This window comes from Halichoerus grypus, chromosome X (assembly GCF_964656455.1).
Source record: "Halichoerus grypus chromosome X, mHalGry1.hap1.1, whole genome shotgun sequence".
NCBI lineage: Eukaryota > Metazoa > Chordata > Mammalia > Carnivora > Phocidae > Halichoerus > Halichoerus grypus.
The window spans coordinates 4,548,356-4,561,115 of NC_135727.1; the positions used below are offsets into that span (position 1 = coordinate 4,548,356).

A 12,760-nucleotide genomic window follows, 5' to 3' on the forward strand; every position below is an offset into this window, starting at 1 on the left:
TCTGTCTCAGAGCGGGAGAGGGCCCGGGCTTGCCATCCGGCCTCAGGCCTCGGCTGCTCGCACCGCCGGCCTCCTCGGGAGCTCGGGCAGGGGTCGGGGCTCTGAGAGCCAGCGCGCCGCCGCAACCGTGAGGGCTTTCAAGGAGCAGGAAGGCAAGGGGCAGAATGGGGGGGGTGCACCCCCCACATGCTTCACGTGCAAAAGGTTGCTTTCATTTTATACTGTAGCCGAGCGCGTCTAAGCTGTAAGTCGAATAGTGACAAAGCGAGCCCCATGTTGCCAGCCCGCGGGGACCCGGCGAGGGTGAGCAGGGAGGGCGCCCCCGCCCGTTTCACCAGCACGGCTGTGATGTCTCTGGGCCTGGCGATTTTTAGTTCAAGTGAGGGCCTGGCTCAAGCCTGGTTTTCCTCTTTCCTGAAGCTTAGGAGCATCTCCTCTGAGGCTTCCCCTCCCTGCCCTTTCTCTGGGCCTTTGCCTGGAACCAGCAAATGAGCCTGAGCCCCAGAATGCTTAGATGTGGGTAATGCGGAAGTCTCCACCTCTTTGTTCCTCTGGCGATTATATTTGCTTCTCTTACTCTTGTACAGCGTTCTTGACCAGGGCCACCACATATGGTTACACAGGCTGTGCACGGTTCATGTTTCAGTACACAGTCTGCGCAACTGTTCATGGTTGCCCCGCTTGAGATCCTACTGGCCCACCTTGGACCCACAAGCTTGGCTGTAGAGTGGTGTGAACAGGGAGGTGTCAAAAAGGAGTATGGAACTGGAAGCTGGATTGTCCTTAGAGCTGTCTCTTGTCCTAGTTCAAAAGCAAACAGAGTGGCTTAAAATGACAGAATCTATTCTCTCACAGTTCTGGAGGCTAGAAGTCCAAGATCAAGGTATCAGCAGGCTTTGTGCCTTCTGGAGGCTGTAGGGGAGGATCCTTCCTTGCCTCCTCCAGCTTCTGGTGGCTCCGGGTGTCCCTTGGCTTGTGGTCCCACCAATCCGATCTTTGCCTCTGGCTTCACATGGCTTTTTCCTGTGTCTGTGTGCCTTCTCCTCGTCTCTTATAAGGACACTTGTCATCACAGGGTCCACCCTAAATCCAGGATGATCTCATCTTGAGATCCTTAATCACACTTGCAAAGATCTTTTTCCAAATAAGGTCACATCCATAGGTGGTAGGGGCGGAGGACGTGGCCACGTCTCTGGGGGCCACCATTCCTGCAGTACGGCATCATCACCCTAACAGGGAGATGCTCATCATCCGTGCTGATCAAAGCTGGGCAGGGGGCTCATATGCCAGGGCACGGGGCTTGGAGCCATGAGGAGGCATGTTGGGTAACAGAGTTACAGTACGAACGGCTTCCCAGCCACTGCCGAGCGCTGGATGTGGGGTCCCGCCCTGAGACCTCCCCCGTCAGCCCCAGGGCCCAGGTTCGAGGGCACCCTGACTTTATCGACAAGGAAACAGAGGCTCAGAGGGCTGTTGAAAGAACTGAGTCCAGATGTGCCGGATCCACAGGGGAGCCTGAGGCCGGGACAGGGAGGGCAGAACGGTGAAGAGACCGGCAGGGGCGGGCGCCAAGTGAAGTGGAAATACCTGATTTTCACACTTGTTTTCTAAAACAGGTGTGAGGCTTTGCAAATTGGATTAGCAGGCAAAGCCAAAGAAAACATGAGACTGTGACCGCCTTGGCATATAGAGTTGAACGATTTATGTGATACTTGAGGGAGACTAAACCGAAGAGAGGGGGTGTTGACAGCTGCGAGCTGTGGGCGAGTCTGCGGGAGGACCTGGTTCTGCCGCCTGAGGGCAGCCTGGAGGTGGCGGCCAGTCTGCTGGCGGGGGAGGCAGGTGTGCCCCCCTCCTGCTGCGGACTTCACACCACACCTGCTGGCCCCACGCCCCCTCAGCCTCTGGAATCTCACTGTCGCTCCGTCCCCCTCCTTGTCCCCCACTTGCCCCTCCGTCTATCAAGGATGTCCTTGTCGTTGCTGAACCCACGCTGTCCTGAGTCCCTTCCCTGGACACGCTCGTGCAAGCATGGTCCTCACACAGAAGGGAACCGAGTGTGGCGTATGCCCCAGATTTGAAGACCTCCCTTCCGTACCCACCCCTGCGTTATCAGCAGTCTTCAGAACTTGTCAGTAGTCTCCGCTCCTGTCTCCGAGCCCTCCCGCGTGAGTGGGTTCCCCCTCCCAGCGCTGGTGCCCCCTGCACAGGCCTGCCCTGGGGCCGCACCTCTCCATCAGCACGGCCACGGCCTCTGCCTGTCCGGGGCCAGGTCTCCCCATCCTCCATCGGGATGGTTCCGTCAGCCTCCCGCCTGGCCCGCTCTCCCCCATACTCCTCTCTGCTCGGAGCAGCCAGAGGGACGGCTCCGCCTGGACCTCGCGCGTTCCCCACTGCCTTGCTGGTCCTGGTCCAGACGCTAAGCTTGGCCGTTCAAAGCCCTTCCTGGTTTGGCTCCAACCACGCCAGCAGCCCCTGTCCCCAGAAGCCATACTCCCTCCCCGAGCGTGCCCTCCTCTCTCCGCTGGCCCTCTTCTCACCTAGCTGCGCTCCTCCGCTCATCCCTGGGCCTGGGGCACCCTCCCGGGAAGCCTTCCTGCCCTCCCGCCCATGGGACTCGCTGGATGCCGAGGCTGCGTGCTGCCACAGCGCCCCCTGCCGGCCGGGCCTGGAGCCCGCGGGGCCGCGTTGGGCTGGGTTCCTGCGTCTGTGACCGCCCACCGCCCCCGCGTCGCGCCCGGGACTGGCAGCTCCGTGGGGGACCATGTGTGCTTCATCCACGGATGTGCCCCTGGCACCCAGGCCGGAATCGGGAGGAGCCCCGTGGATGTTTGTGGAGCAGCTAAGCCCCCTGAGAAGCTGGGGTCGGGACTTCCCATCCTACCCTTTCTGCCAGGCCTCTGCCCAGAGTGGCCACGGCCAGCACCACATGGAAGTGACACAAGGCAGAGCAGAACCTGCTCTGCAGCCCGTGCACCCGGAAGCCCCAGGGAGACGGGGCGTGGCTGCCGGGGTTGGGGGGGGGGGGCTTTGGGGACCCTCTGCTTTCTGTCTCTGCCCTCAGTGACGAAGTCACAGTGTGACAGGGTCAGTGCATCTCGCGGAAAGCCCCTGTGGTCTGTTGCCGGGGGCTAACTTCTTACTCCAGGGTCCTAAGCTTTGTGTCTTGCCTTCAGATGCAGCAGAAGGTCAAGGTAATGACATGCTTCGACTTACTCATTGTCCTCTTCTGCTTTGGCCACAATACGTCATTGTCCATCCTCCCCACCCGCTGTTCTTGCTCCTCGTGCCCGCCCTCCACCCCGAGCCCCTTCCTGGCCCTCACCGACTTGGCTGTGACCACCACCATCTTTAGCTCACTCTGCTGTCTTCTGTCTCTGGGCCCCGCGCGGCTGGGGTGGGGGGTCCTGTCTGGGAGGCCGAGGCCCGCTGAGTGCTTGCCAGGCTGGCAGGGGGCAGCGATTGGGAGGCTCGGGGGCATCTCCCAGCCCCCGGCCCTCGGGCAGGAACCGCTTCCGCTGGCTCCCTCACCGGCCTTGCCCCACACGGGGGCAGCCACCCCTGCCAGCGAGCAATGCCCACCTTCTTCCTGGGCCCGTCTGGTGTCTACCTTGAGCTCGAAAGCACCAGGGCGGGCAGGCGTCCTTTTCTAGGTGCGGGGAGCCTGGATGTAGCCCCAGGTGGCAGAGGGACTTCGTCTGTCCCTGCTCAGTCATTTGGTTGCTGAGAACCGTGGCCCGATTTTCCCACAGGCCCAGGGCTCTGATAAGGCTTCCAGCCGTCTGCTTACCCAGGGCTATGACGCCGACTCTGGACTCCCCCTAAGTAGCAGCAGGCTGGGGTCCGCTCGGAGTCCCGGGTGCTCGGTGACCTGAGAGCCGGCAGGCAGAGGAAGCTTTGAGAGTCCCCGAGCCCCTCTTGGAAGTCGGTGGGGGGATGCCCATGTAAGGGACCAGAGCAGCTCCCCGGGCGCCAGGCCCTCCGCGCGGCGGTGCGCACAGCGCTGCTTGCCGGTGGCCCGAAGGGGCGGGTGTGGCCGGGACGCGGCAGGACGCTTTGCCGGCCTCTCTGCCCTGAAGCCCGTTCTGCCCTCCGCCCCTCTCCACCCCACCTCTGTCCGTCCCCCGTGCGGCGCGGCGCTTGGCTCCCTCCACCTCGCTGGACCCTGGGCTGGCATGCGGACCCATGGGTGGTGCTGAGCCTGCTGTCTGGGCCCCCGTCTCCTGGGTGGTGGCACCTGCCCCAGGGGGGTGCGGGGCCGAGGCCTTTGCTGTGCGTCCTCTGAGGACCATGACGAGAACCCCTGGGCTTGGTCAGGGGCCCTTCGGGTCTATGTGCATCACCACCTGTGCTCTTTGCCCTTTGCAGAGGGGCTGAACGCAGACTACGTGAAGGGGGAGAACCTGGAAGCCGTCGTGTGTGAGGAACCCCAAGGTGAGGCCTCTCGGGCCCTCGTTTCTTGCTGCAGGGCTGCTAGTCGGTGGGCCCCGCGCTAAGCGGAACGGTGCTAGGGAAGCCCAGAGGCGTCTGTTTCTAGAATTTCCGGCCAGAGCAAGCGGCTGCTGGGGCCCAGGGCTCCCTGCACCCTGCCCTTGAGCCAGATTCCAGCTTCCTGACCCCAGGGGCCATGACCAGGTTGGTCTGGTGGCGGGCCGGGCGCTTCCGTGCGCTGCGGGGCCTCTACTCCCTGTGGGGGGGAAACCGATGCGGCCCAGACGGACGCCCACCCAGCTGGGGGGAAGCCTTGAAATTAGGCCCGGGACTTTCCGTTTTGAAGACCGCCCAAAGGCAAGAGGGACTCGGCTAAAACAGCCTCTTCTCAGAGCCCTTGCCCCTCCGCTCCCCCCCCCCCCGTGCCTCTCCCTTCTGCGGGCGGGCACTTTCCGAGGGCCATTGGAGGCCGGGTGAGGGCAGGCAGGAGGAGCCAGGGAGGCCGGGCAGCCGGGCTGTTGTCCCTGGAGCCGAAAGCCGCGTGCCCATTTTACCGACGGGGACAGGCTTCCTCCTGCTCTCCAGGGAGCAGGGTCGCCCCGACTGGGGACGGAGTGGGCGCCAGAGGGTTGGCCAGGGGGGGCCGAGCCTGTCCCCAGGCCCTGGACAGAAGAGACGGGGCACGGGCTTTCGGGCGCCTGCGGGGCCTGGAGCGCGTGTTTGCAGCGGGGGGGGGGGGGGGGGGGGCGGTGTCCCCGCTGACGGACGCCTCTCTCCTGCCAGTGAAATACTTGACGCTACAGACGCAGGCCGCCGAGCCTCCGCCCCCCGAAGCGCCCCGGATCTGAGGGCCACGGCGCGTGCCCGGCGCCTCGTTTGGCTTGGACCCGCTTCTCTGACGTCATTGGCTTCTCCCTCTAACTTCCGGATGAGCTCGGGGCGTGTGTGAGTTTGGTTTCTGTGCCCGGCCTGCCGGGGGCTCTGAAGAGACTTGCTGTGGAGGCCGAGGCCCAGCTCCGGCAGGAAGCCAGCCGTGGGAGCGGGGAGCCCGAGCCGACGGGGCGCCGGGACTGCGATGCTCCGGGGGTAGGAGTTTGAGCCCGGGGGGGTGCGAGGAGCGAACGAGAGAGCATCAGGTAACCACCCGCGCACACGCCCTCTCGCACACACACGCGCACACGCACACACGCACACCCAGCCTCGACACTGCCGCGCTTCCAGAGAGCTGGTCCACGTGGTGGCTTTTCATTTACTTCAGTGCAGACATGCATGCCTTGATAGTCCTGCCCTGAGGATTTAGGAACCTTCTGGCCAAGTAGGAAGCTGGGACTCTGGGGCCCGGTTGCCCTCTGATTCCACAGGGGACTAGGTGCGGTCTCCTGGCTGACATGCTTCGTTTTTAGGAATCATTTATGCATTGAAATGAGTGTGCCCCTTCTGCCCTGTACGTGTTCTTATTTTGGTAGCAAAAACTACAGACGTCAAGAACAAGTGGCGGAGCCGGAAGCATGCATGTTTTGTTTTGTTTTGTTTGCTTAAAATTGTATTTGAGGTGGGAGGGGGATGGGGAGAGGAACGTCTGCTGGGTTTGGTGCAACACGCCTGCCTGCGTGGGTCTGGAAGGATGATTCTGCCTGTCCTGGTGAAAAGCCCTTGCGGTGCCACGGTCACTGCGGTAAACACCAGACCCCAGGGGCCGGCCCCTCCCCTGGCCCGGAGCTGGCTGGCTTGGGCTCGCCTCCTGGAACGTTCCGTTTGGCGCACGTGTGGTCCTGTCCCTGGGAGCTCCGCTGTCTGAGGCTGAGCCAAAGTCTAGAGCCACCGTCTCCTGATCACCAGTTTGCAGTGCCCAAAAGCACTTGCAGAAACGGAAGTGAGCGGGAAGGTGGGGTCCTACGGCCACGAGCCCACGTGCCTCTCCGCACGGCACACGGCCCCGCGCGTTGTTGGGCCTGGGCGTCCGCTGAGCTGGGACGAGGCAAGCCTGGCTTCCTAAGGACACCGTTGGAATCGGAGCAGACCCCGCCGGTTGCAGACGAGACGCCCCGTGTGCTGGTGTCCGCGGCTCTGAAAATCCCAGTCGTGCGCAGGAGGCGTCAGTTGGGCTGTGCGTCTGCCCCTGCCCGGCGCGGGACCGCCTCCGCCCTGACGGGCCCCTTCCCCGGTGGGGGGGCTCAGCCCACGCGGGCCGGGAGTGTGTGTCCGCGAGGCGGGAGTGGGGCACTGACCAGAGCCCCGGGGCTGTCAGCTCGGCCAGCCTTGTCCCTGCCGCCGAGGACGGCGAGGGCTGATGGCCGCACCCCTGCTTGGTGCCGGGCGGCTCTGGAGGATTCTTCCTAGGTACCGGGAGCTGCGGGAGGGTCAGGGCGGCGCTGGGCAGCTCACGGGGTGAGGACGGCTGCCCACTGAGGCCCCCGGGCGTCTCAGAGGAGGAAAAAGGAGGCGGCACTTGGGTGTGGTAACTGACTTCTCTCCCTGCCACGGGCACGTTAGGGGTCCTAGTCACCGTGGCAGCCAGGATGAGTCACGTGGCCTGCGTGTCACTTGGCATGGCCAGGCATGGCCCGGCACCAGCTAGAGCTATGGAGCTTGCCGACTAGGAGCCCTGAGGTGGGGTGTGCCCCCCCCCCCCGCCCCAGTTGTCCACCTGAGCTCGACAGGGAGGCTTCCGTGGTGGTGGAGACCCTGAGCTCCTCCGGCTCTGATGTACAATCAGTGGCCGTGATTGCAGAGACCCCTTTGGCTGTCCCTTAGAAGCCCAAGCCCAGCACCCGGGCCGCTAGTGACTGGACAGGCCGGGAAGGTCACTCCGCCACCTGTTTGCAGAGCTCTTGTCCCGGGGGGCGGCGCGGCGCGCAGGGACTCCTGGGCAGAAGCCTAGGCTCTTGTAACGGTGTCTATCTGGAAGTAGCCTTGACCACGCTGGGCCTGTCCCAGATGTTAGGGAAGATGGAGTGAACTAGAAGGGCCAATTGAGAATATCCGATCTCTACCTGCTCACCTGGGGGGTGGAGGCTCAGCGTTGGTAACTGAACACAGGAGGAAGGAAGCATGGCAGCTTGGCGGGGAGGGGCACCCTCCTGGCGTGGGACCCAGAGAACAGTGCCAGGCCCGCTGCCTCGGGCACCTGACTGGGGAGTGCTCGTACCCCTTGTCTGAGGAAGAAGTGGAAAGTCTCAGAATCCCCTGTACTTTTTATGTGCTTGTGTTTAAATGGGAATTGTAAATGGTCTTGTGTTTGCATTAAACGAAATGGAACCTAACAGATCACTGTATTCTGATGGTGTGAAGGGCCTTCCTTTGTCAAGTGATGCTGGTTTTTTCCTTAAGATAGTTCATGGTCAGCCTTCCTCCCCTCCTCCCCAGCCCGAGGTGTTTCTCCTTCTGTTGCTGAATGGTGTCAGGGCCCCTCCGGTACACAGAGCCAGGGCCCGGAGCTGCAGAGGGACGAGCAGAGGCCTCGGGCTGGCTCAAGAGGGACAGAGGCAGGCTTCACACTCCTGATTCCCCAGCCCAGCGCATCCAGGGTGGATTCGCATTGGTGCAGTCGTTTGGGCTGAGCGGGGCTGGGGGTCCCTGCACGCCATCGTTCATGCAGCCGTGTTCCAGAGTGGCCCGTCTGGCAACGAGTGAGCCCTGGCGTCACCTCGCAGCTTGGCTTGCAAACCGAGAACACAGCCAGACCTCTGAGGGTGAGCGGGATGCAGTGGACGTGGGGTTTTCACATTGAGGCGGGTGGCCTGGTGGTGCCATGCCAGCCATGTCCTAAAACAGCACCAAGTCCTCAGACCCAGACCCACCACATGAGTCTTCAGTAAAGAAGTTCTGTGTGGCCAGCCAGGGCCTAGCGCAGTGCCCCCGCCACTCCCTGGGCTTGCTGCTCACGTATCGCTGCTAGGGCCCCCAGCGGCCCTGACCGCTGCATGGAGGGGGACAGGGACCCCAGGCTCTTAATGAGAAGGGTGACGCCCAGGGGTCAGTGTGGCCTCATCCAGGCCTTTACAGCTCCCCCAGAGGCCAGCATTCCTTCCGTACACTTGGGGTGGGGACCCCGGGGCTTCTCCGAAGTCTGTCCTCTTCGGCTCTAGGACTCAAGGCCTGGACGGAGCACCGTGCCTCCTCGGAGCTGTAGCTGGCTCCGGTAGCCCCAGCCTTTCCCCATCAATATTGTCTCAGCTTAAGGTTGAGGGGCATTTCATATTTTAAAGTCTGAGTACTTATCCACCATTTTGGCCAAGACACTCAAGACCTGATTTCTGGCATTTAGGATTTAGTAAATGAGTTAAATCTTGTAAAGGCACTTTACGGGTATTAACTGCGCTTGGCACATAAAATAACAGGTATGGAAGGTTTAGTCATTTTCCCCAAGGGAAAAATTGGAAAAACTTAAAAAAACAAGACCACGGAGCAAACATTTTAATTACAGACTGAAATAATACAGTGTATCAGATGAGGCAAATACGATACAGTCTTTAAAAACCCGAACCATGAATGTTTTACATTCTAGTACACTTAAATAAAACAAAGAATTGCTTAGGTAACAACAGTATACTTCAAGTTGTGTTAGAAACGGTTGTGTGCTAGGTACACACAGGGAAAGGGGCTGTTGTGCTGCTTGTGGATCGGGCAGGGCGGGGGGGAGGGTGGCACAGCCCGGGGCCCCGGGAGGAGACAGCCAGGGAGCGGGGTCGTGTGCCGCCGCGCAGCCAGGAACGGAGCTGGAGGCGTCTCCGGGCCGCTGCGCAGCTAGGAGGGCAGGGCGGGCTCGCTCCCTACGAACAGCCTGCAGCGGGGAGGGGGCGGCCGGGGAGCGGCCGGGGAGGCCGGCGCAGGGTCATGTCGTCCCCGGGCCACCTCGGGAGGCCAGCACCGGTGTCGGGGGAGGGCGGGACACCGTGCCATCTCAGCGGCCCCATTCAAACCATGTTGCAGGTGTACCACATGAAGTTGGCATGCGCTTTGTTGGAAAAGAATTTCTCACCCAGTCCAGTTAAGCAGAAACCTCCTCGAGTGACTAGTCTAAACATAAAAAAGGACATAGGAAAATAAAGGCATGTTTCTCTTTTTTAAAAATACCTTCTATGTACACAACAGTAACTGGTGCGGGAGGGCCCCAGACGCGAAGAGGACCGGAGGCTCGGCAACGGCGCGGCTGCCCCGACGCCAGAGTAAGTTCAAAACGGTCTTCGCCTTGTAGCGAAGAGCTCAAGCAGCCACGTGGCTGGCACGCGGTCTGTAAGTGAAGGGCGTGTGTCTGAAAATGAAGGGCTTACCTCGGAAAGAAAGGGAGTGGGGCCCCCTTAACCCGAAGCCCCGCGCTCCATGCTCCCGCGCCTCTGCCGGGCCCCGGGGCCAGGCGGTCCGCGGGCTCGATGCGGCAGGCGGCCGCCGCAGGATCGCGCGGACAGGAGGGAACGGTTCACGCAACAAAAAGCACTTGAGGACAGTGGGAGTGGTCACCTAGCCACACAAATGGTCACTGGTGGGAAGTGCCATCCAGACTTGGAGGACGTTGGGCCTAATCCTAAAAGACAAGATCACGAGCTACCGTCCCTTGCCCGAGCCGCCGAGCAGGAGGTCCTGGCTGGCCGGAGTCACCACGAGTGCTGTCCTCGGGAGCCCCTTAGACGGAGGTGTGGACGGGGGTGACCGAGTGGGACGGCGAGGAGCCCCGCTCGGATGACGACGAGGCACGCGTGGCCACCTCCCGCTGCAGGTCCTCCACCCGCTTCTGCAACTCCGCCTTGATGGCCAGCAGCTCCTTGAGATTCTGGTGAATGGGCGTCTGGGGAGAGCAGAGGCGGCTGCGGTCAGCGGGCCCCGCCCGGGGCACCGGGATGCCGTCGCAGAGCCGCCTGCCTGGTCATGGACCCAGCTCTGCCGAGCGCGCAGGGCCTCCCCCCCGAGCCCGGGCTGCAGCCGCTACCCGCTTGGCCAGCTCATGACAGGGGGCATCTCTGCAGGACACCGCGGAAACGTACTCCATGCCCCCCCCCCCCCGGGGCCCCGACCTCTGCGGTTTTGCGTTTTTATAAACTGCTCTGCTGACTGAAAATACAGCTGTTAAATCAGCACCTTGACAACCTGAAGCTGTATTTGTTTTCATCAGTCACAAGAGGAGGAGGCAGCCACCCTGGGAGAGGAGGGGGAGCCCCTGGGGGCTCAGCTCCCTCCCTGCACAGGGAAGAGGGGCTTTGTTCGCTGAGCCCCCACTCAGCACCTCCAGCCCCCAGAGCAAGGCCCCCCCCGATCAGCTTCTCTCTTCCAGGCCCTTCCATGGGGGCTGGGCCAGAAAGCAGAGAAGGGTTTTCCTGGGACACCCGGGACACCCGGGCTGACTACTAGGCTCACAGCACCTACGCCCCTTCCTCAGCAAGCCCAGAGATCCAAGAGCCGGCTTTGCCCTCCTGGGGCTCCTGGGGGCTCTCCTTGCCGCTCTCCCTGCCCCTGCCCTCCTGCCTCCCCTCGTCCCCAGTCCAGTCTCACCGAGCAGTTACAGGCCTGGCTCCTGAGCCTCAGCCAGGCCATGTGATGCCCGCCTAACGGCCTCCAGTGGCTGCTTCCTGCCGCCCTGACCTTGGCCTCGAAACCAGGTGGTCTGACCCCAGCCGGCCTCTCCTCCCCTCTCTCCAGGTCCTGCCTCTACTCCCCTCCTGCGTTTCAGAATCTTCTAGGTTTTGACAGATGCCATGCATGTGCTGTCCCTTCTGCCTGCAGCACTTTCCCCCCAGCCCTTCGCTTCCTCCCTGCAAACTGAGCTCTTCCATCAGGGCTGCCCATGGTGATCAGCCCTACTAGAGGGAAGAGGGAGGGCAGGAGACAGATGAGACACACGGACAGGAAGGAGGGAGAGAGGAAACCAGCGAAGTAACCAGCAAAGAACAACCTCCTGACTTCAGCAAGCTGCAGGAAGACGGGTAGGGACAACAATGTGAGTCTGATGCCAACGATGGCCCGAAACAAGGGGAAGTTACCTTATTTGCTGCTGATCCCAGAGGCCACCATGAGATAAGCAGTAGCTCCCCTCTTAGTCTTGGGGCCTATTGGGATTATTTTCCTATTTGCAGGATCATTTGATTCCAAGTGAATTAGACAAGAGAACCTTCCTCAGTGAAGCTGCCGTTAGAAGGGCCCAGGCACACGGTCTTGGACAGGCGCAGCCCTGCCGGGGAGCGCCCAGGGCCTGAGATGATCAGCTGACGTCTCCGTGCAGCCTCTCCTCATAGGTCACTTACAGTAAATCCAAGGCCTGCTTGTTCGAGGGAATGCCCCGGCTAGCTAGGGGCCTCACCCAGCGGGTCCTGTGTCCGCCACAAGGCAAGAGGGCCCCAAAGGAAACAAGAATGCTGCTCGGCCCTCCTTCCGCCCAGCCATCCTTTAATGGATGCCCAGGGAGCCGCTCTCCAGGCAGCCCATCTAGCCCCCTCCTCCTCAGACGAGTGGGCTAGTCACCTGCCTTTCCTCGCCATCCCATCACAGCGACACCGGCCTTCCGGCTGACCCTTTGCCACGGCCCTCCCTCCCCCTAGTCCTGCGCACCTAGTGCTGCCGAATGGAGCTGGCCCTGCAAACCCACCTTTCTGGCCTCCATCCCCCAAGGCCCCGCCTGCTCCCCCACGCGCCCCGGGGCCAGCACCTAGGCGGCTCCAAACCATGCCAGCCGCAGTTAGGACAAGACGCGGGTAGCCCGTGGACCACCTCCCAGCTCTCCTGCTCCCACAAGGTCTCCGCAGGGCCAAGAGACATGGCACCCCTCCGGAGAGGGGGTGGGACCCCGGCCCGCGGGCACCCTTCCCTTCCCTTCCGTGAGTGCAGGCCAGGCGGCGGGAAGGCGGCCGGGTGTCTCCCGTGGCCCCCCGAGAGGTGGCCGCGCCCGGAGGCCTGCGGTTCCTGCTCCCGTCCCCAAAATCGCGGCGGGGCGGGCAGGCTGGCGGGCTTTCGGAGGGCCACCGTCCGTGAGCACAGGGAGCTCGGGCCCAGGGGACGCCCTCGGTCCGGCAGCAGTGCCTGTGCCAGAAATCCCACCCACCAGCTGTCCTCTGTGTCACCCAGGATCCTGTTCGCTAACTCGGTGATTTAAATAAAGTGACCTTCCTACACTCTACCCCCGGAGCCCGTCTTCCTGTGGCTCCGACACACGGACCAGAGCGGCCCAGGGACGAGGGAAGCGCGGTGCCGAGCAGAGCAGGGGCGCGGCAGCTGGGCGGGGGCCGCGGGAAGCAGCCGCTGGCCTGCGTTCCTGAGTCCGAGGGACGCCAGGGCCTGGGAAGAAGGGCTTCAGGGGTCCCCGGGGCCGGCATTCTAAAATAAAGCAGCTGCGGTCAGGAAG

General features: G+C 62.4%; 2 protein-coding genes across 13 annotated transcripts in view; one reads left to right on the forward strand and one right to left on the reverse strand.

The window, feature by feature from the left end:
• CD99L2 (CD99 molecule like 2) overlaps nucleotides 1–7,694 on the forward strand; it is an 86,634-nt gene extending 78,940 nt beyond the window's left edge. For 2 of the 5 annotated variants that reach the window (XM_078065124.1, XM_078065122.1), the window contains 3 exons: nucleotides 3,177–3,194; nucleotides 4,369–4,434; nucleotides 5,215–7,694. In XM_078065124.1, the coding sequence (XP_077921250.1) occupies nucleotides 3,177–3,194; nucleotides 4,369–4,434; nucleotides 5,215–5,279 (149 nt within the window). In that variant the 3' untranslated portion in view covers nucleotides 5,280–7,694. Of the gene's footprint in view, nucleotides 1–1,966; nucleotides 3,017–3,176; nucleotides 3,195–4,368; nucleotides 4,435–5,214 lie in introns of those variants that run through there. The other 3 variants (XM_078065126.1, XM_078065123.1, XM_078065125.1) reach the window with 2 other exon arrangements.
• Nucleotides 7,695–8,832: 1,138 nt separating this feature from the next.
• Nucleotides 8,833–12,760, reverse strand: part of MTMR1 (myotubularin related protein 1) — a 61,534-nt gene continuing 57,606 nt past the window's right edge. For all 8 annotated transcript variants that reach the window (XM_078064514.1, XM_078064512.1, XM_078064511.1 and 5 more), the window contains one exon: nucleotides 8,833–10,216. In XM_078064514.1, coding sequence (XP_077920640.1) covers nucleotides 10,055–10,216 — 162 coding nt within the window. In that variant the 3' untranslated portion in view covers nucleotides 8,833–10,054. The remainder of the gene's footprint in view (nucleotides 10,217–12,760) is intronic.